Here is a 17,997-nt window from a genome sequence, read left to right as displayed (position 1 = left end):
GGAAGGCAGTTTGGTGAAGCACTGGCTCCCCCGCCTGGTTTTCAGGTGCTTTGGAAGGAATTTAGCAAATTCAAATTGGTGGCAGCACTGCCTCTGTAGATGTGTTTAATCAGTGATCTCGTTCAGTCTAACCCCTGGCTTTCACCTGCTGCTCTTGAAGTTGCTCTGAGGCTTTATTCAGTTTGAAGCAGGAAATCTGTCAGAATTTAAGTCTGCATTTTGGCTGGAAGAATGTGGAACAGCTTTTGATCTAAAAATCCATCACTTCTTTTAATTCTTAAACAATAATCTTTACTGTACTTGAAACTTTATAAATTCATGATGCACACTTTCCCCCATCAACTTTTTTTGCTGCATTTAAAACCTTGCTTCTAAAAATGACTAAGACAGATGCTGTGTTCACTAAGGTTTATGCACCCTTGTGCTTTTCATAGAAGTTACTTTTTCTAACAAGACAGACAAAGCCTTTAAGTGAGCTGTAAGACTGGTCAAAATACTCCATGTTTAAAACTGCAAAATCCAGGACTGGTTTTGGCACTTTCTAGAACAGCACCATTCTAGAGAACTTATTTCTATATATCAAATTAAATACCAATTCATGGTAGTAGAAGACTTTATTTAAAGGAGAGAAAATAAACTCAGAAAGCTTTTAAGAACAATACTGGCCTAAGGGTCAGTTTGCTTACAGAAACCATTGATTTTCCTGAGGGCAGCTACTCTTCCTCCTCTGCTGAAAGACTACACAGCTGCTCAAAACTTTCTCTTGCATATAAATAGCAAGAGCTTTCAATAGCATCATGTCCAACAAAAAAAAAAAACCATACAAAAATCAGTTATAACAGTTCACTACTGCTTTTCAGTTTTCTAACAGTCTCCTTAAATAAGTATCAGTGGATGAGCACAAGTGGATGTGTATGAACCTGACATTTGGTATCAGTAACAGCCACAGCCATCAAAAGAAGCCTTCACTTGAAGAAAGAGCAGCCTTAGTGTTCAGTAGCAGGAGGCAGCTCAGGGGAGGCACTCTGGTCTCCACTGTCACGTCAAGAAGCTCCTGGCAGCCTTTTTGTAAACAGCAGCAGCACCGTGGTTCCTCAGGAGAGCCAGAGCCTGCTCCTGCAGCTCGGGGGGACACTGGGATCCCAGGTGAAGGAGCACCAGGCAGCACTCCAGCACGTCAGGGAATGGGAAGGCCTGCAAAAAAGGACCATGAGGTGATGTCTACAGTCTGTATTACAGTGCTTCAACACAATCAGGCAGCTCTCTAAAGACAAGGCTTTGTAGCATTCTCAGAAGAGTCAGATGCATTTTCTCTTCACATTTATCCAGGTTTGCCCCTCTTGCCCCATCACCATAGTTACATGTTTTTGAATGTGTTATGTGTACTTTCTACAGTTCTTTATCTATAAAGGCCATTTTATAGTTTAAATTTTTGATTTCATTGTTTATAATTTTTTTCATACATAAGTAGCAAGGGATTATTCTTAAAATCCATGGGATGATCCGTATAGGGTATCTCACTGAGTTCCCCCACACAGTAGCTTCAGCTTTGCTTTCCAATTGCATGGGGGAAATAATAATTGAAAGAAAAACACCACCCTGCTGCCATGTGTCAGTTCTCTCTCAAAACTGCCACAGGATCACAAGGGATGTCTCTGTTCCTTTCTCTAGGAAAGGGATTCTGTGGTAAGGCTGCCCTTACAGAATGACTTTTTTTCAAAACTGCAATGGCTCTTCTGAAAACTTACCTTTAAATTGTCTGGGAATTCAGCTAATTTCTGCTTTGCATTCAGAAGCTGCTTTGTGAGCTCAGGGAGTGTAACTGGTTGCTTTGCTTCATCTTTGCTGTCAAGAGAGGAGCAGGTGTCATGAGTAACTCTTTTGTTAGGTGACTGTGCAGCCTCCCTCCTGGACAAGGAGCACAGGAGAGAACTGGCTGAGTGGTTTATGCTCTACCTCATTCTTGCCAAAGTCCCAAACCAACATTTAACAAAGAAAACTATTAGATCATGCTCAGCCTTTTCATTATCCTCCCTTTTTCAAGCTGTCCTGTTTATTCACTGTAACAACACCTCATGCATCACAAAACTATTCAGCTGCTCTGAGCTTATGCATGTGGTGGTTCAGCCCAGGGGAAATGCAAGATTTCTGAGCTGGAGATTAGAGGCAGTCTAGGCAAAACAAGGAATTTCCTGCACAGACACACAAAAAAGCAACACTCTTCAACACACTCATTCCTGTGCTGAGTCTTACCAATTCATCTGGTTGCTGTCAGAGCATGGTTTGTCTGATTCAGTCTCTGAATTCTGTTCCACGTTGCTGCCCTGGGTGTTTCCATTTGTGTTTTCCTGGAGATTGTTCCTCTGCTGCTGATGCTGGCGGATCATCTCTGCTAAGGTCTCCTGCACCTCAGCTATGTCCCTCTGGGTGTTCTGCAAGGCAGCCATCTCTTCTGAAAGGAGCACTTGGCAACCCTTCAGTGCTGACTGTCTGTCTGCCACACCTCCTGATTCAGTTCTTGAGTCACTCTGTGTCTCACCCTTGGAAACTTCAGTTGTACTGCAGAGGTTTTCACCCATCTCAGCTGAAGGCTGAACCGTTTCCTCAGGGGTTGGGTCACCTGAAACACAGCTCTTCTCAAGAGCTGTCTGCTCACTGGGACCCAACACAGCCTTCTGCAGGCCAAGGGAGTCTTTGGGTGAGTTCCACCACAGGTTATAGAGCTGTCTGTAAGCCACAAAGCCCTCCAGACTCCTGCAGGCATCCATGCTCTGAGAATTTGTGCTGTCCAGTTTGTCTCTCAGGTCATCACAGCCTAAAAATGAGAAAAGGATTACAGATAGTTCATGGAACTTTCTAAAAACAATGAGCAGATCTGGTAAATGAACCAGGAAACCCTGGAAACCCAAATCAGGAATACCCTGGAAACTCAAATCAGGGATTTACTCAGATGCTGGCAGAGCAGTGCACAAACTATGAAAGTAAAAACATCTTTGGCATCTTTGTGAATACAATATTCTGTTCTAGCTAAACTGTTCTCATCAGCTACAGCAAACTTCCTTGGTCTCAAGCTGCAAAACACAAGAGTCACATAATCACAAGCCACAAACTAAATGCACTGCATAACCTACAAAGAATAGAGGACAAGTTGGAGTATGTGTTGCTGTGAAATGAACACAGCATTCCCTCACAGAAGAGAATTCACTCAGTTTCCTACATCACTCCCACCAGGTGACACAGCTGAGCTTCCTTCCCCAGTCAGGAATTTTCATTGCCCAGTGGCCTCTGCACTAACCAAATTCCACAAGTTTCCACAGACATGTCTATGTCTTGCTACTTCCAAACATTATTTTGGAACATTAATGGACAGAGCTGTGCTGGCAGGAAAGAGCCCTGTCAGTGCCAGAAGGGACACAGGGGGAGACTCACCCTCAGGAAGGATGATACTGCAAATCTCCTGCATCAGAGTGAAATTCCCAGCATCAAAGCTGCGGCTCACAGCCCCAAGAATACTTTTCACTGCCTCATCCCACATACCCAAGTGACAGCTCAGGGCTGCAAGGGCCAGGTCATGGGAGATATGGAAAAGCACCTAAAGGAAGCACCAGAGAGTACAGTTAATAGTTTTACTACAAAGTGTGAGCTTATGACAACTGTGGGAGAGTCCAGAAGCACATGACTTGACCAAAAGCAATTTTAGTGACAATGCAATTTACACAGTCTCCTTCATGCAGGGGATAGAGCATTTCTACATCACCTGGAGCTGTAAAATCAGACTTGTGTCTCAGCAAACAGATGAGAAGGGGGAGCAGTGACTCACTGTGGTCACAGAGAAGAGCTGCAGGAGCATCAGTCCATGGACAGACCTTGCAAACTAACTTGACAACAAGCAGCCCTTCCTCCCCTAACAATCACTGCTGAGACTCCTCAGCTCTGTCAATCACTGCCATCCAGCACATCTCAGTGACCTCAGTGCTGATCCCAACACCCTGTGTCAGTTCTTACCCTGCCAGAAACAAACTGGTGGCTACACAAAGCTGTCCCAGCAGCTGATCATCTCTCTCCCACACTAAACCCCCATAAGAATGCAGACATCAGCTCCCTGGGAATGGCTGCTGCAACACCACAGACTGGCTGGGTTTACTGCCCATCCCCAAGTAAGGATTTGTGCCTGCACAGATCAAATTCCATTTACCTGCTTTGGGTGTGTGTTGCTGGTTGAAGGAGGATGCTCAATCTTGCCAAGCTGCTCCTTTGCACAGGTGGCTTTTTCAGTGGTGTCCATGCCCAGCACATTCTGCCACACTTGTGTCACCATGTCCAAAAATGGGGCCTCTCTGTTCAGCTCCCAGCTGTGGTAACAGGGGGGCACAGGGCTCCTTTTCTCACAGGGATTCCTCTCACTGAGGCAGCTGCAGAGCAGCTCATTCAGGCAGAAAACCAGTCTCTGTCCCTTTAACAAGGAGGGAAAAATAAAAAGCACTGAGCTGCTGCAACCATACTAACAATCCCTTGCTGACCACAGCAGGGAGAGTGACTTCAGAACATCGTGCCTGGGAGCAGCTCCTTGGTGACAGAGCCTAAGGGATGTCAGAAGGAAACCTCAGAGCAAGCCAAGGCAGCCACCTGCTTCTGAGTCCACGAAAACATTTCAAATCTAAGCCTCCAGCAGCTGGACTTACAGTTGGCTCATTTGTTCCTTTAATATAAATAACAAATATTTCACTTCTCTCTTTTCATGATCAGTATTACGCTTAAAAGATTCTTAAAGAAAGAATATTTCTGAAAAGAATCCCACTTTTCTCTACAACCTCCCATATAACAACAAGCACAGAGTCTACACACCCCCCACCATGACCATTCCATAGGGCCATTCCAATGTACTCCCAGAAAAATATTTTGAAGCAAAACCAGCCCAAAGGACCAACTGTGGACTATTAAAAAATGGGAACTGGTGCCAAGTTATGTTAATCTGTAGAGAGACAACACTGAAGAAGGTGGAAAGGAAAGGACCAGACTCACAAATAAAGTTTTGTGCTGCTGAAGGACTTCCTGAGCTCCCACCCAGTTCCTGGATAACAGGAGGTCTTGGGCACATCTCAAAGACAAAGATGCTGACAACTCCTCCTCCCCAGATATCAGAGCAAGCTCAGCAGCAGTTTTAAGAGATGCCACATCCCCCTTTTTTGACAACACTTTAACTGCATCATAGGGTGAGGAAGCTCCCAAATAACTGAAAAAGATAAAAGCAGAACAAGTTGATGTGGACTGAAATAGTTTTTAAATTATATTGCAGCACAGTAGCACAAATACACAAATGAAGATGACTCTGGATTTTCCACAGGTTCTCAGAGCTCTCATCACTTTTTCTTATCAAAGTTTACTACAGACATATGGTGAACAATCTGATGCAAAGCCACAAAGGGGAAGTCACACAGCCTAAAAGTCAGGACTGAAATCCCTGATGGTCTGCATGCCACACATGGCTTGGATGAGCAATAAAACTAAACAGATTCAGGAGACAAGGGTTATATACAGCTGTTTGTCCCTACTGCATTTCTCTGGGTTTCATTCAAATCCTTTCACAAGAGAGATACCCACAAAAATGCCAGAATTTACATCAGCATCAAGCAGAGGACACTGCTCCAGCCAAAATATTTCAAGGGATATTAGTAATTTTGGTAGTCACAGAGTTAAAACACTCCAGCTGGAGCAGGATACCCCAATGACCAGAATATTAGCTAAGACTTCAAGAAACTCAAGATGAACTGCTGCACTGCATGTTTCCAGTGGAAAAGTTGGAAATCTCACAAAGCCTTTTTGTAGACAATTTAATATTAGCCTTGCTAGACTAGTTTTCAAAAACTTCCAGTAATGTCTGTGGAAAGAGATGGCTCTACTATAACATGGCATTTGGGCTTTCTGCTCTGAACTGCTCTTTGAAGCTTCTCTTCCCACCTACATTAGAGGAAATTGAGTGAGATCAGGCTCAGAAAGCACCTTGACAACCAGACCAGTTAACAGATTTCAACCGATACAAAACCAAGAACCTTCTTTGTTTGAGGCATGGAACCAATTCTGTCTTCTCCCCAGCAGCACTCACCATTTGGCAGCCATGGAATAATGGCCATCTTTCTCCAGCAGAGCTGCCCAGCTGGTGTAGAGCTCCTTCAGCACTGGATCTTCTGGTCTCAGCCTGGCCTTGGCCATTACAATTGCTTCCCTAATGCACACAAGGGAAACCAGACAGAAAAGTTAAACTGTGTGCAAAGAGTGAACCAAAATGCTCAATCTACCCACAAAAAAAACCCAAGATAAAGTGCTAAAAATAAATATAGAGCAACCTGTAAAAATTGTTCACTTTCAGGAGCTCAATAGCCTCGTAGACTTTATGGATGGACAGGAGATGGGAGGCAGCCTTCACATACTGCTCCTGAAAACACAGCTGCTTGGCAAAGGCTTCCACTGTCCACACCCAGGCCTGGTATCCAACTGCAAAAGAGAAGGCAACACCACTGGAGGCAGTTCCATGACTGGAAGAATTCCTGGGTGATACCATCACTGGTTTCTCCAATCTGTACCTCTCTGCCCCAGGTTAGTTTTTTATTTCTCAACCATCCTAACACAAGTCAATGAAGCAGGGCAAAACTAAGGCTTGAACATTCACTGCCAGTAAAGTAACTTAAAAGCACATTTAAACCAGCAGCAAGCTGTAAGGACTGCTAATCATGTCACAAAGAACTAATTCCTGAGTTTCTGTCCAGAACCACCAGAATGAGGGGACCTTGGCAGCCAATGCCAGCAGTTCATGTGGTGCCAGAGCAAACCTACCCATGGGTGCCATGGCCACCAGCTGGTCTGTGAGCTGCCCCCTCTCAGCAGCTGCCTGCAGCACACCCTTCATGTCTCCTTTCCACAGCATGAGCTGCTGGAAGAGCTCTGCGTGCCCATTCTCCAAGTGGTGCTTTCCTGTTGGAAGCAAACACATTTCCCATCAGCATCATTTGTCACAGTAAAGTAGCTTGGCAAAAGGGAAATCATTCAAGCTCAAGATAAGGCAGGTTTAGATCTGAAAGATGTAAAAATTATCTGGAAAAAAGATGTATATTCTTCTCACACAGACCTGCATTCTTAATCCTAGACTGTAATCCACAGTAAAGAAAACTCAAGCATTTTCCCAATTTGTTTTCTACTTGAATATGACAGTTATAGGGGACATATTCTTTATGGCACTTACCTTCCATATCAATCATCTTGTGCAGAGAATCCCTGTCTGTGAACAGCCCCAAGTGGATGCAATCCTTGACGTCAGAAGACACATCTTCATTATTATCTAAACCAGGTAAGAAGAATGAATATTTAGGATTTAACACAAAGCTGGGAACAGCCAAGTCACTGTACCACTCAAGTGCTGGCAAGTAATTCTGTCTTCTACTTTCTTTCCTGTGCAGCAGATTTAATAATTTGCTAGTCAACACTCAGATCTAAGTTTGATATCACACCAAGTCACACTCTTTAATAAAGGTGAGGATTTTTAAAAATGTGCTGTGGTTGAAGTCAAGTCCCTGAACACTTGATTTTGAGAGCACCTACCCTTTAAGTATTTAGAATTTTATACTGGTACCTTTAGTTTTCAGGCATGCAGCCAGCCTCAAGCAGTCCTGATGCAATTCTTCTTTTGATCTGTGATCCATTAATGTGCTGAAGGGCAGAATAGAACGAGGCTTCCTCTTCTTCAGAGAGGCATCAGGAGCTGAAAAATCAGACAATTTTAGTCACTGTTGCTGCATTTAGAGCAGAACCCCTCAAACTATTTCAGAAGCACCCTTTTCTTTCTCTGGCATTAATTTGGTGTCACATTAGGAAGGGAAGCTGCAGTCAAACAAGTCTAGAATGGGGAACTCTGCCTTGGTACAGGACTGTTATAGATCCCTGAAACATACTAACTTGGTTTCTCTTTAGGTAGATCCTTTTTCACAGGAGCAGCTTTCTGGGTCACAGAGGGCTTTGGCAAGCTGAGTGAAGAATAATCACATGCAGATGAAGATGTATCCCTGGACACTGTGATTAAAAAAAAAGGAAAAGCAATGAATGGAAATGCACACAGAATAATTCACATATTCACATTCTGTTACATTAATTTTGAAATAGAAACCAAGCTTTGCTTTGCCACAGAATTTAACAGCTTTTTAGGGAAAGCAAATATCAAGAAAACAGAGAATTGTCACAAGACTAAATGAGATGTCAAGGGACACCAATGAAGATCCATCAGTACTATAACATTTATCAATGCTGATCAAAAATGACATTGTTTCAAATACAGTAACTCCACGAGGCCAGAATTTTCTTATCTAAAGACAGTTAAGTCCCAAACTAGTTTAGAAAATTATCAAAGGCATTCTAGAGCCTTTTTCCTTCAAGTGGACAATTTCAATAAAACCAAACAATAAGAAAATCTGCATGAAAATTAAACTTGGTGATGCTCTGAGGGCTGAACAGTCTGGGAAACATTGAACTAAGAGGATTTGATTATTACCAGTCACAGAGACTTTATCAGCCAACTCTGCCTCCTGGGCTTCTTTTTCTTCTTCATGGTCTGACACTCCATTTTCCTCCAGCAGCATTTCCTTCATGCTCTCATCTCCATTCATGGCATCATTTGCATCCTGCTTGCCTGGACTCTTGCCTACAGGCTTTTTCTTCTTCTTGGCTTTGACTTTTGGCTGGATACTTCTTTTCTTCTCTAATTCTATACTCTTTTTGCCTAGGTGCAAAAGGCGCAAAATTAAAAAGTGCAAAATTTAGTGTATTAACTGCCCATATCTCAGGATCAACATTTAGTTTCCAAATAAGATTACTCAATTTAAACCCAGATACAGATTTGGAATTCAACAGGACAACTCCCAGTTCTCAGCTCCAACATCACCTCAGGGAAGATCTTCTGTTTGAATACACTCACCCTGAGGAGGCCTTGTGTGCTCCTGCTTGGAGATGTGCCATTTGTGAACAGAGAAATCATCTGCTCCTGTATAAACACAGTCTGGCTCCACTGGGGACCACTGCACACTCAGCAGGCGGCCCTGGTGCCCTCGGTAGTTGCAGAGTGGCTCCTCCTTCATCACATCCCACACCTGGGCAACAAGAAAGAAATGCAATTGCTCAAAGTCACTTCTGCATCTAATTCTCTGCATTTTCTCATGATTTGCACAGGTAGGAACTTGTCTTTTGGGATTTTGCAGGGGTATTTCAAACACCAACGTGCAAATAGGTTTGCACTGATACAACTGCACAACATTTTTCTTTTCTAAGGATCCAAAAATGCTAATATGAAAACCTTAATGACTGGATTTACAAATCAATTCACAAATCACAAAAATCTGCATATCAGGTATCCAGAACCAGCAGATGGTTAGAAAAGGTAAACTTGCAGTACTTCAATAGTTTATCTCACAAAAACAATGACAGCTGTGGAATGGATGATTTGAAATACAATTCTGAGGTGTTCTGGACAATACCTGTGCAGTGCCATCATAGCAAGCAGACACCAATCTTCCCTCATGGTGGGGACTCCAAGAAAGACTTGTGATTTTAGCTGTGTGCCCAGCCAGAGTTCGAAAAGGCTCTGTTATTGTCAAAGGATTTTCTGAAGAGTTCTCTGAAAAAGAAAAAGAAAAAGAAAAATTATTAAGGACAGGCAGAAAGACAAAACAGAAAAAAAAAAGAAAATTATGCCAAGATTTGGAATATGATCTGCAAACTGTTACCTACAACACTCTTCAGATTATGCACATAAATGGTGGCATTGATGGAGCCTGAAGCTATCAAGTAACTCAGCTCTGGCTGGGTCCCGTGCTCGTGGTGCCAACGAATGGCATTGATCAGTTTGTGGTGCTGCTGGATTGTGCAGAGCAACTTCAAGTTTGGTGCCTGAAATATTTCAATTGAGCTGAAATGTAAGAACAACAGTGTAAGAATTTCAGTAGTTGGTGAAAATGGGAACTTTTTTGTTATCTTGCATGAGCAGAATTGGAGCATGTGAATTAGAGTAACTGAGTTTGTGCTTTCTGGAACCAACTCAAATCCTGCTTTCATTGATCAGCAAAAGTGCATTTCAACCATGAGTGGATCCTTGAAACAGAATTTAATGTGATAATGAGGATCCTCCATGCCAAGAGCAGCTACAACAAATAACAGCAGGGAATTCTATATTATCATAATTCAAATACATCAGCAGTGAAAGAACAGAGACAAACCAGGGCAACAAAAAATACTTTTGCTTCACCACAGTGACTGAAGTCAAGATCAGCAGACACCACCTGAACCCACAAGTGGGACATACCCATCCTCATTGCCAAGAGCCAGGAGTTTGCCATCTGGTTTCCAGCTGACCTCTGTCCGTGCAGGCAGCTTGTGCTGCAGAAAGAAGACACAATTATTGCCAAAACCTCTAAAATCTCTATCACATACATTCCACAGAGCAAGGCTGGCAACTGGACAGAGCTGCAATTAGTCTGCAAAATGAAAAATCATAACAGTATCCATTGCTTTTGTAGCAGTGGCATAAATCTGAGCAATTAAGACTGAAATTACTGATGCAAGAACCAATGATTGGTTTTTATTGCTGTTTAGTTCTGAGAAATATTTTTAAGTTTTGTCTGGATTCCAGTAGGACATTGATGTTTCATATCCTTACACTTCTTGGAAAGCACCAGACATTGCAAGCAAATTCTTTCACACTTCAAAAGAAACCAAAGTTTATATTTCATTATCCCTATTCATTTGAATTCAGATAAAAGCTACATACAATTTACAACTCAGATACCTAAATATAATCATTTCAATGCCTCTGACATTACTCTCTAAACTCAGAGAGTCTTAACTCAAGGAAGAAGCCAAAATCCAGCAGATACAAATCAATACCCCTGGACTGACTTCAGCTGACTTGAAAGAACTGAAGATCCAGCCCACTTCACTTATTTTATACTTCCAACTAAGAAATGACTGATCACTTGAGCAGATACTCAGTGATCACTCTGCACTGGCTGCAGTGTAAATGGAAAAACAGCCTCTTACAAAATCATGATTGCTTTAAATGAGAAACTTGTTTTCCCACACACAGTTTTAAACCCAAACTCTACCTCCCACTTACCTTTCCCAAGTAAATCACAGTGTAAAAAATGATGCAATTGATGCCAGAAAAAGATGTGCCATGTTGACACCAGGAGAAAACAAATACCAACCACCCTCTTCAGACAACTCCAAATAGTTTGACTCAGTGTCACTGAAGTTCATCCCTGGAGACTGAGGGGTTCAAGTTTTTTGTTACAAACACATCAAAAAGGCAAAATCAGAAACTCAGAACTACAAGGCCATGGAAACTGTTGTGATTACTATGAATCCACAAAATTCCTGAAATTCATACTCACTTTGATTGAATTGGTGTCTCTGATGACTTTGTTGATGTCATTTGCTTCTCCATTAAGCTTCCAGGGATTGTGTTGAAAAACAATTCCTTCTCCAGCACAACTATATAAAGTTACAGAGGGCTGTTCACTTTCTTCTCCTATACAACAGAGGAAGAGCTAATTACACTCTGTTCTTCTTCACAGAACTAATCTCTCCCACTATAAATCAAAGCATTATTTCAAAAAGCAATATACATCCTTCAGTTGCCTGTGGTCCAGCAGCAGGAAATTCTCACAGTACAACCCTCTAAAAGGAGTTCTCATTTTTACCAGCAGATCCCTCATAGCACAAAACCAATAAAATTCCCTTTAAATTTTGACCCCTAAAATAAAAAAATCCAAGTTGTGTAAGAAGGGCTAAAGTTCAAATGGCAGAAACTCTGGAACCTGTATTTGGTTTGATGCAATTGCTGCAGGAAGCCTGTGAAGCTCCTGGCCTGGAACACCCTGAAGCCAACCCAGCGGTGTGGGGCACTACTCAAACCTGTCTGCTGAAGGTACCAGAATTCACAAACTACCAGAGTTTCTAGCCTTGCTGTTAAAACTGTTAAAATTCCTCAAACAGAACACATTCTTAGCTGCTCCAAAGGATTGACTCCAAGCAAATGGGGCTCCTTCTCCTAAGAAGGGAGGGAATAGCAGCTTCCTGGCATCTGGGTGCTCTGCATGGACATTCTGCTTTGTCACAAGGTGCTGGAAGACTCACCAGAAATCAGAGGAGGAGTGGGAGGACCCCAGGCTAATGTGTACACTGTCTTCTTGTGGTAGGTGCTGGAGATCTGAGGTGGCTTGTTCTTAGCACTGGGCAGGGAGATAAGGAAGAAGGGGCAGTCAGATTTCAGCAAATGGAAATGAAAAGAAGATAAAATAAAAGTAACATACTTGAGACACCAGGTGTTCTCAAAGCCATGGCTTAACCAAGTTTTCTTTAACATCTGCTGTAGGACACTACTAAAATTGTAACATAATTCTCCTGGTGACCTTCCCCTCCCTGCTGCTCCTCCTTCCCTGAAAATGCCTTTCTGGGTAAAGTCTTCCTATAATTGATGTCCTCCCACAGGTGATCTCTGGTCATGCCATTTTAAGTTAATCTTAAAGCAAGTTCACCTTAGAAGCTCACAGACACGATGCAAATGAAAAAGGTACTGAAAATCCACCTGTTTGACTAATTTGAATTTAATCTCACTCATCTAACAGCAAAGGCATCCCTCAGGAAAGACCACACCAGCCCTGAGTGGTAACACACCAGCAGATCTGACACTAATGAATTTGAAAGCTACTTTTTCACCTGCTGGACAAGGTGTCAAATATGCCAACTTTTCCATCATCTGTTCCAAAAGCCAAGGAGCCTTCCTTTGTTGGATGCCAGGATAACTGCAAGAAAAACATAAAGAGACACAAGATGTGTAAGTTATAAACATTTTATTGCTAAATAATAAACAAAAGGAAAATGCTGAAACTGATGAGCAAGGACCTTATACCAACCCTTCCAACCACAGCCACTTGATTTGATCACTCTGCTCTGAGTATCAAAGGTTTTCCCCCTTCCAGTTATGATGGGATAAGATGCAAGGGAGTAAAATAATTAAAATCCTATTTGATACCTACATTACAAAACAGAAAGAGCTGCCAGCTATTTTACCAGGCAGTAGCTTTGGACCAATCAGGGGTTAAACCCCAACTGAAGACACCTATGTTGGTTGTATTGGCTTTTTGTGTCTGTCAAAACTTCCTAGCAGAGCAGGGCAACCATGGGTGAAGCAAGAAAGGAGAATAAAAGTGAAAAAGTAACATAACAGCCAACTGGACTTCAGCTTATTTCCACTAGATGTAAATGCAAGTTTCTAAGATTGTAAATAGGTCTAAAAACTTGCTGCCAGATTCTAAAATGTATTGTGCACAGAAAGAATTGAGTATAAAATGAACAACATGGCTTGATCTCATTTTAGTTGGGACAGACCTTCAGAGTGAAAAACATACTTGAAAAAAATGGAGTGAAAAGGACAAGGGAGGGAACAAAAAGGAATCCAACACTTACTGCTGTAACCTTGGACTTTATGCTTTGCCAGAAGGTTTTAACATCATAGATGTTGTTGATGGACAGAGTATTCCAGACTCGGATCATGCTGTCCCCGACCCCGATGGCGAGGCAGCCCGAGTCCACAGGGGAGAAGGCAAGGCTGTAGACAAACCCCCCAAGGGAGGGCATGGTCCAGCTGCAATCCAGAGTGGACAGATCCCAGCACTTCACCTGAAGAATATTTGAGGGACAAGGAGTGGTTAAATACAGAGTGATTGAAAGGACAAGGAAAACAAAGCAGAAGTGAAATAAAGAATGGAAGGGTCAAATGCAAGGCTTGGCAGGATGTGATCTGCACCCATGGATCCCATGTGACAGACAGGGCTGCAGTAGCTGCAAGACTGGAATAGACATAATGAATATATTTTAATAAGCTTCTCTTTTAATTTCAAAACAGGAGACACTCTGCTGCCTGTAAAAGACCAAAAATTTTTTAAAAATCCATAAAAATAGTTTTTTTAGTTTCTACAATGGAATGATTTTAAGAAGGAAAACCAGGTTTTTTAAAAGTGAAATACAGAGGAAAGGAAGTGTAAAACCCCTTTCATTAAATGCTTACTATTCAAGTCTAGAATGTAATAAGCATTCCACTCCACCATGGTAAGAGACTGAGCTTATAAACTAACAGAAACAAACACAACTTGTGCTCAGGACAAATGGTAGAAAATGATCTTATAAAATGAACCCATTTCAAGAGAAAAACCGTGGCCCTAGAAGGGTTAGTCTCACTCAGTCAAACTGCATTGCAGAAGCATTCCTATGCTAATTTTTAAATGGTTCTTACATCTCTGTCCATTGAAATGGAAAAAAGGAGCTCTCTGTCTTGGTGCTTCACAGAGCTGAGATTGAACACAATTCGAGAGTGGTTTTGTCCTTCTGAAGATCCCAGAAGAGTCCACTTTCGTTTGCCAGGCTGGGTCAAATTCCAAAGGAGCAGTTCTCCTCTGCAAAATTGAAATTTATTTAAACTTTTCACTTCAGAAGAACAACACAGGCCCTATACAGACTATATGAAAATATACTGCAAGTCTACAGGAGCATTAATTTTTCACTTCAGAAGAACAACACAGGTCCTATACAGACTATATGAAAATATACTGCAAGTCTACAGGAGTAATAGATTCTGCAGACATCTGTAAAAAGCCACACACCCAAACTCCACCTGAAAAATGCCATTTAGTCCCAGTAGATGGGCAAAACCACAATTAGTGCTATTAGCAGTCAATACTCAGATTATTGGACAAATTATGGGACAAACAGTCATTTTCTCAAAGTCTGAACTCTAACTCTTGGCCTGCTTTCTCCTGTAACACTGGACAGGAGGGAAGAAGTGGGGATCTTTTCTACTCAGCACTTCCTCAGCAGGAACAAGTGACTCTGCAGCTGCTGCTGGGTGTCCCACTCACCCAAAGGCACTGGACAGGATGTCTGAGGGGTGGCCAGCAGGCCAGTGCACCGTCAGCCAGATGCGCTCCTTGACCGCCGGGTCCACGGCCCCTCCTCTCCTCTTGGTGGGTGGCAGCTTCAGAGTCATCACACCTGCAGGACCAGGAGGCATCACTGCATCTCACACGTGCAAATTCTCAGTATCTTAGGTTGGAAATGCAAGAATTGTGCACTCATGCATCAAATGCACTCATGTGGCTGAGTGTGCATTCTGTCACCATCTGTTAAAGGTGGGACAGTTATCCTCTGTTTACTGGGAAGTTTTCTTTATCTCTTCCACAACCAATGCTCCCTCTGGAAAATCTGTTCATGGGCCACTGAGTGTCCCTGAATGGCTGATAAAATTCTATCATCCCACTGGGAGATGCTCCACCCAGAGGGAGGAGCCAAGCATTCTGACCTGGATACAATCTGAGGTTTGGAAAACTACAGCAGCCTTTTCCACTGGATTCCCAGAGGAATTTCAGGCCCATCTCCACCATCCCTGGACCTTCAGAACAAAACTCCCCCCTTGTACAGGATCCCTGCTCCAGCAGAACCACACCTGTCACTGCAGGGGGGCTGCAGCCACCATTTAATGGGACTGCTGCCACCACCCTGACCCACAGGGTGTCAGGTCAGATTCTGACCCTGTCAGTTGTTTGGTATTACTGCATTTTTATTTTTTTCCTAATAGAGAACTGTTATTCCTACTCCCATATGTTTGCCTGCGAGCCCCTTAATTTCAAAATTATAATAATTCAGAGGGAGGGGCTTTGCATTTTCTGTTTCAAGGGAGGCTCCTGTCTTCCTTAGAGGACATGTGTCTTTTCAAACCTAGACAAGCAGAGGAGTCCTGTGAATCTGCAGCTTCAATTACATTCCCCATGCTTTCAGCACAAAAGGCAACTTGCAGTTCAGGAGTTATTCCACACCTTGTTCTTGTTTATCTCTTACTTACTCCTGCCTCTGGTGCAGCTCCATATTCGTATGGTTTGATCCTTGCTTCCAGAGGCCAGGTAACAACCTTTCTTTGTGGCTGTGTCCTGTGTCAACTCCCCATTTGGAACCTTGCCTTCTTCTGAAGGAGCTGCTGAACACCATTGAAGTCACGTTATTATGCTTTAAAAAATCAAAGCTTCATAAAAAATGAGCGGAAAATTATATTGATTTGTATCAGATCAGATTTTGTTGAATTTATCACTTGGTTAGCTAATTACAAACCTTCTGTAAAAAATTTAGTGTAGAAGGACATTTACATGAACTAAAAATTACTCCACAAGTTGTTAATCATGTTCACCTACCCTGGAGCTCATCCTGCCAAGCAAGTAACCTTTCTTCCCCAGGCACAGGGCACCAGGCCAGGCCATGGATTTCATCCTCGTGGCCTCTCAGCCGGTGCACGACTTCTCTCTTCCTGCTGATATCAATTATCACCACCATGCCATCCTTGTAGCTGAAAGCAGAGACTTAAATTAATGAAGGGACTCTTGGATGCTTGTGGAGTAATATCCAAGGTGATTTACAGCCTCTTTCCAGGGTCACTACCACCTTACTACAGAGAAGCCAGGCTGGACCATTACGCTTTTACAGATTTCTCTGCTTTTGTTTATCAAATCTAAATGTTATTTCTAATTTGTTTTACTCCAAAACTAGAAGAACAGCCACCAAGACCTCTTAGGTCTCAAGACCTCTTAGGTCTCACCAAGACCTCTTCAGGTCTCTTAGAATTAATGTTTCAACCATGTAGCAAAACCTCATAATTAATTCTTGCAGAAGAAGAAAACAAAACATAAGGAAAACAAACCACTAAATAATGAGCATTTACCCAATGGCCACCAGGTTTTCATGATGAGGAGAACAGGTGAGGCAGTACACCGTCCTTGGCTCTGGGAAGAACTGCTGGCTGTCATTTCTGTTGTGCCAGTAACAAACAATGACACCTTTCTCATCACCAGTCACAATTAGATCTTTCACAAGAGGGGACCAGTGCAGGGCTGAGATGGCATTCTGAAGAAAGAGCATTGGAAAGGTTTAGAGCTGTTTTACTGTCACCTAACACAGAGTAACAGCAGGAAATCATCTGAGAGCAGTGCCCAGCAGCACTGTGGCTTGTCCCCGAGTGCCTCAGTTCTTTCAGGCCTTAGAGGATGGATGGAGCTGCTGATGGGCACTCCCGAGCCGCAGTAACTCTTTAAATACACATTTAGTCTGTCCTGAGGGCACAGCAATTTGCTGAGATCATTTTAGGCGAGCTGGGTGAAGCAGCAGCTAATTACAGGGATGAACAGCGCTGCGGGCTGCGCACAAAGAGCGCCCTGGAGCGCCAAACAGGATTATTAACCACAGCGGGTCTGAAACTCGCTTTTGGGCTAAGCAGCCTCACCTACTTTGTGTGTGAGCCCCGAAACACCCGCGAGTCCCCGTCCCGTGTCACACCTGGTGCAGGCTGTACTCCAGCACCGGCGACAGGGTCCCGCTGTCCCAGATTTTGACGCTTCCATCGTCCGAGCTGCTGGCGCAGAGCCCGCCGTGCCCGGGGCAGTGGCAGAAGGCGAACCCGGAGATCCTGTCCGTGTGTCCGATCAGCTCCCCTGTCGCGACAGCGAGCGACCGTCACGGCCACCCAGAACCTGCCGAGCCCTCCCACGGCCGCCCGGAGCCCGCCGAGCCCCCGTATCCCCCGTGCCCACCCTGGGCTCCCGGTGTGGGGAGGCCCCGCAGCCCCTGCACGGTGCGGGGAACAGGGAAGGCTGTGCCGGTCCCTCCCCGCAGCCCCCGCACAGCGAAGGCAGTGCCGGTACCGTAAAACGTGGGCGCGGCGGCGGCGACATCCAGCAAGCAGATGCGGTGCCTCGCCGCGAAGCCGAAGAGGCGGCCGTCGCTGCTGACATCGCTGCAGCGGCTGCTGTACCAGTTGGGGGAGGCGGGCAGCGCCCGCACCCCCATCCCGGTTCCTGTCCCCATCCCCGTTGCCGTCGCCGCCATCGCCCCGGGTCCCCCCGCGCCGCCCCACGTGCTCCGGGC

At 43.8% G+C, this 17,997-nt stretch overlaps 1 protein-coding gene across 2 annotated transcripts; it reads right to left on the bottom strand.

The window, feature by feature from the left end:
- Positions 1 to 472: 472 nt before the first annotated feature.
- GEMIN5 (gem nuclear organelle associated protein 5) lies at positions 473 to 17,976 on the bottom strand. Of its 2 annotated transcripts, none has more exons than XM_064724765.1 (28): positions 17,775 to 17,976; positions 17,410 to 17,564; positions 16,799 to 16,980; positions 16,275 to 16,426; positions 15,932 to 16,063; positions 14,952 to 15,084; positions 14,330 to 14,489; positions 13,504 to 13,716; positions 12,754 to 12,839; positions 12,172 to 12,266; positions 11,427 to 11,563; positions 10,340 to 10,413; positions 9,765 to 9,946; positions 9,516 to 9,655; positions 8,960 to 9,131; positions 8,537 to 8,764; positions 7,948 to 8,061; positions 7,625 to 7,753; positions 7,238 to 7,333; positions 6,832 to 6,969; positions 6,345 to 6,492; positions 6,104 to 6,223; positions 5,023 to 5,233; positions 4,196 to 4,453; positions 3,430 to 3,592; positions 2,254 to 2,815; positions 1,749 to 1,845; positions 473 to 1,194 (listed from the first exon to the last, which is right to left on the bottom strand). In XM_064724765.1, exons 1-28 carry the CDS (start codon positions 17,956 to 17,958, stop codon positions 1,039 to 1,041), a joined length of 4,617 nt encoding a protein of 1,538 aa, XP_064580835.1. In that variant the 5' UTR covers positions 17,959 to 17,976; the 3' UTR covers positions 473 to 1,038. The 2 variants fall into 2 exon arrangements, with proteins under 2 accessions (XP_064580835.1, XP_064580836.1); XM_064724766.1 differs by having other exon boundaries at positions 15,932 to 16,060.
- Between the last annotated feature and the right edge of the window lie 21 nt (positions 17,977 to 17,997).

This window comes from Zonotrichia leucophrys, chromosome 13 (genome assembly GCF_028769735.1).
Source record: "Zonotrichia leucophrys gambelii isolate GWCS_2022_RI chromosome 13, RI_Zleu_2.0, whole genome shotgun sequence".
Classification (NCBI taxonomy): Eukaryota; Metazoa; Chordata; class Aves; order Passeriformes; family Passerellidae; genus Zonotrichia; species Zonotrichia leucophrys.
The sequence above is the reverse complement of the archived record's forward strand: the minus strand, read 5'-3'. Positions and strand labels throughout refer to the sequence as shown.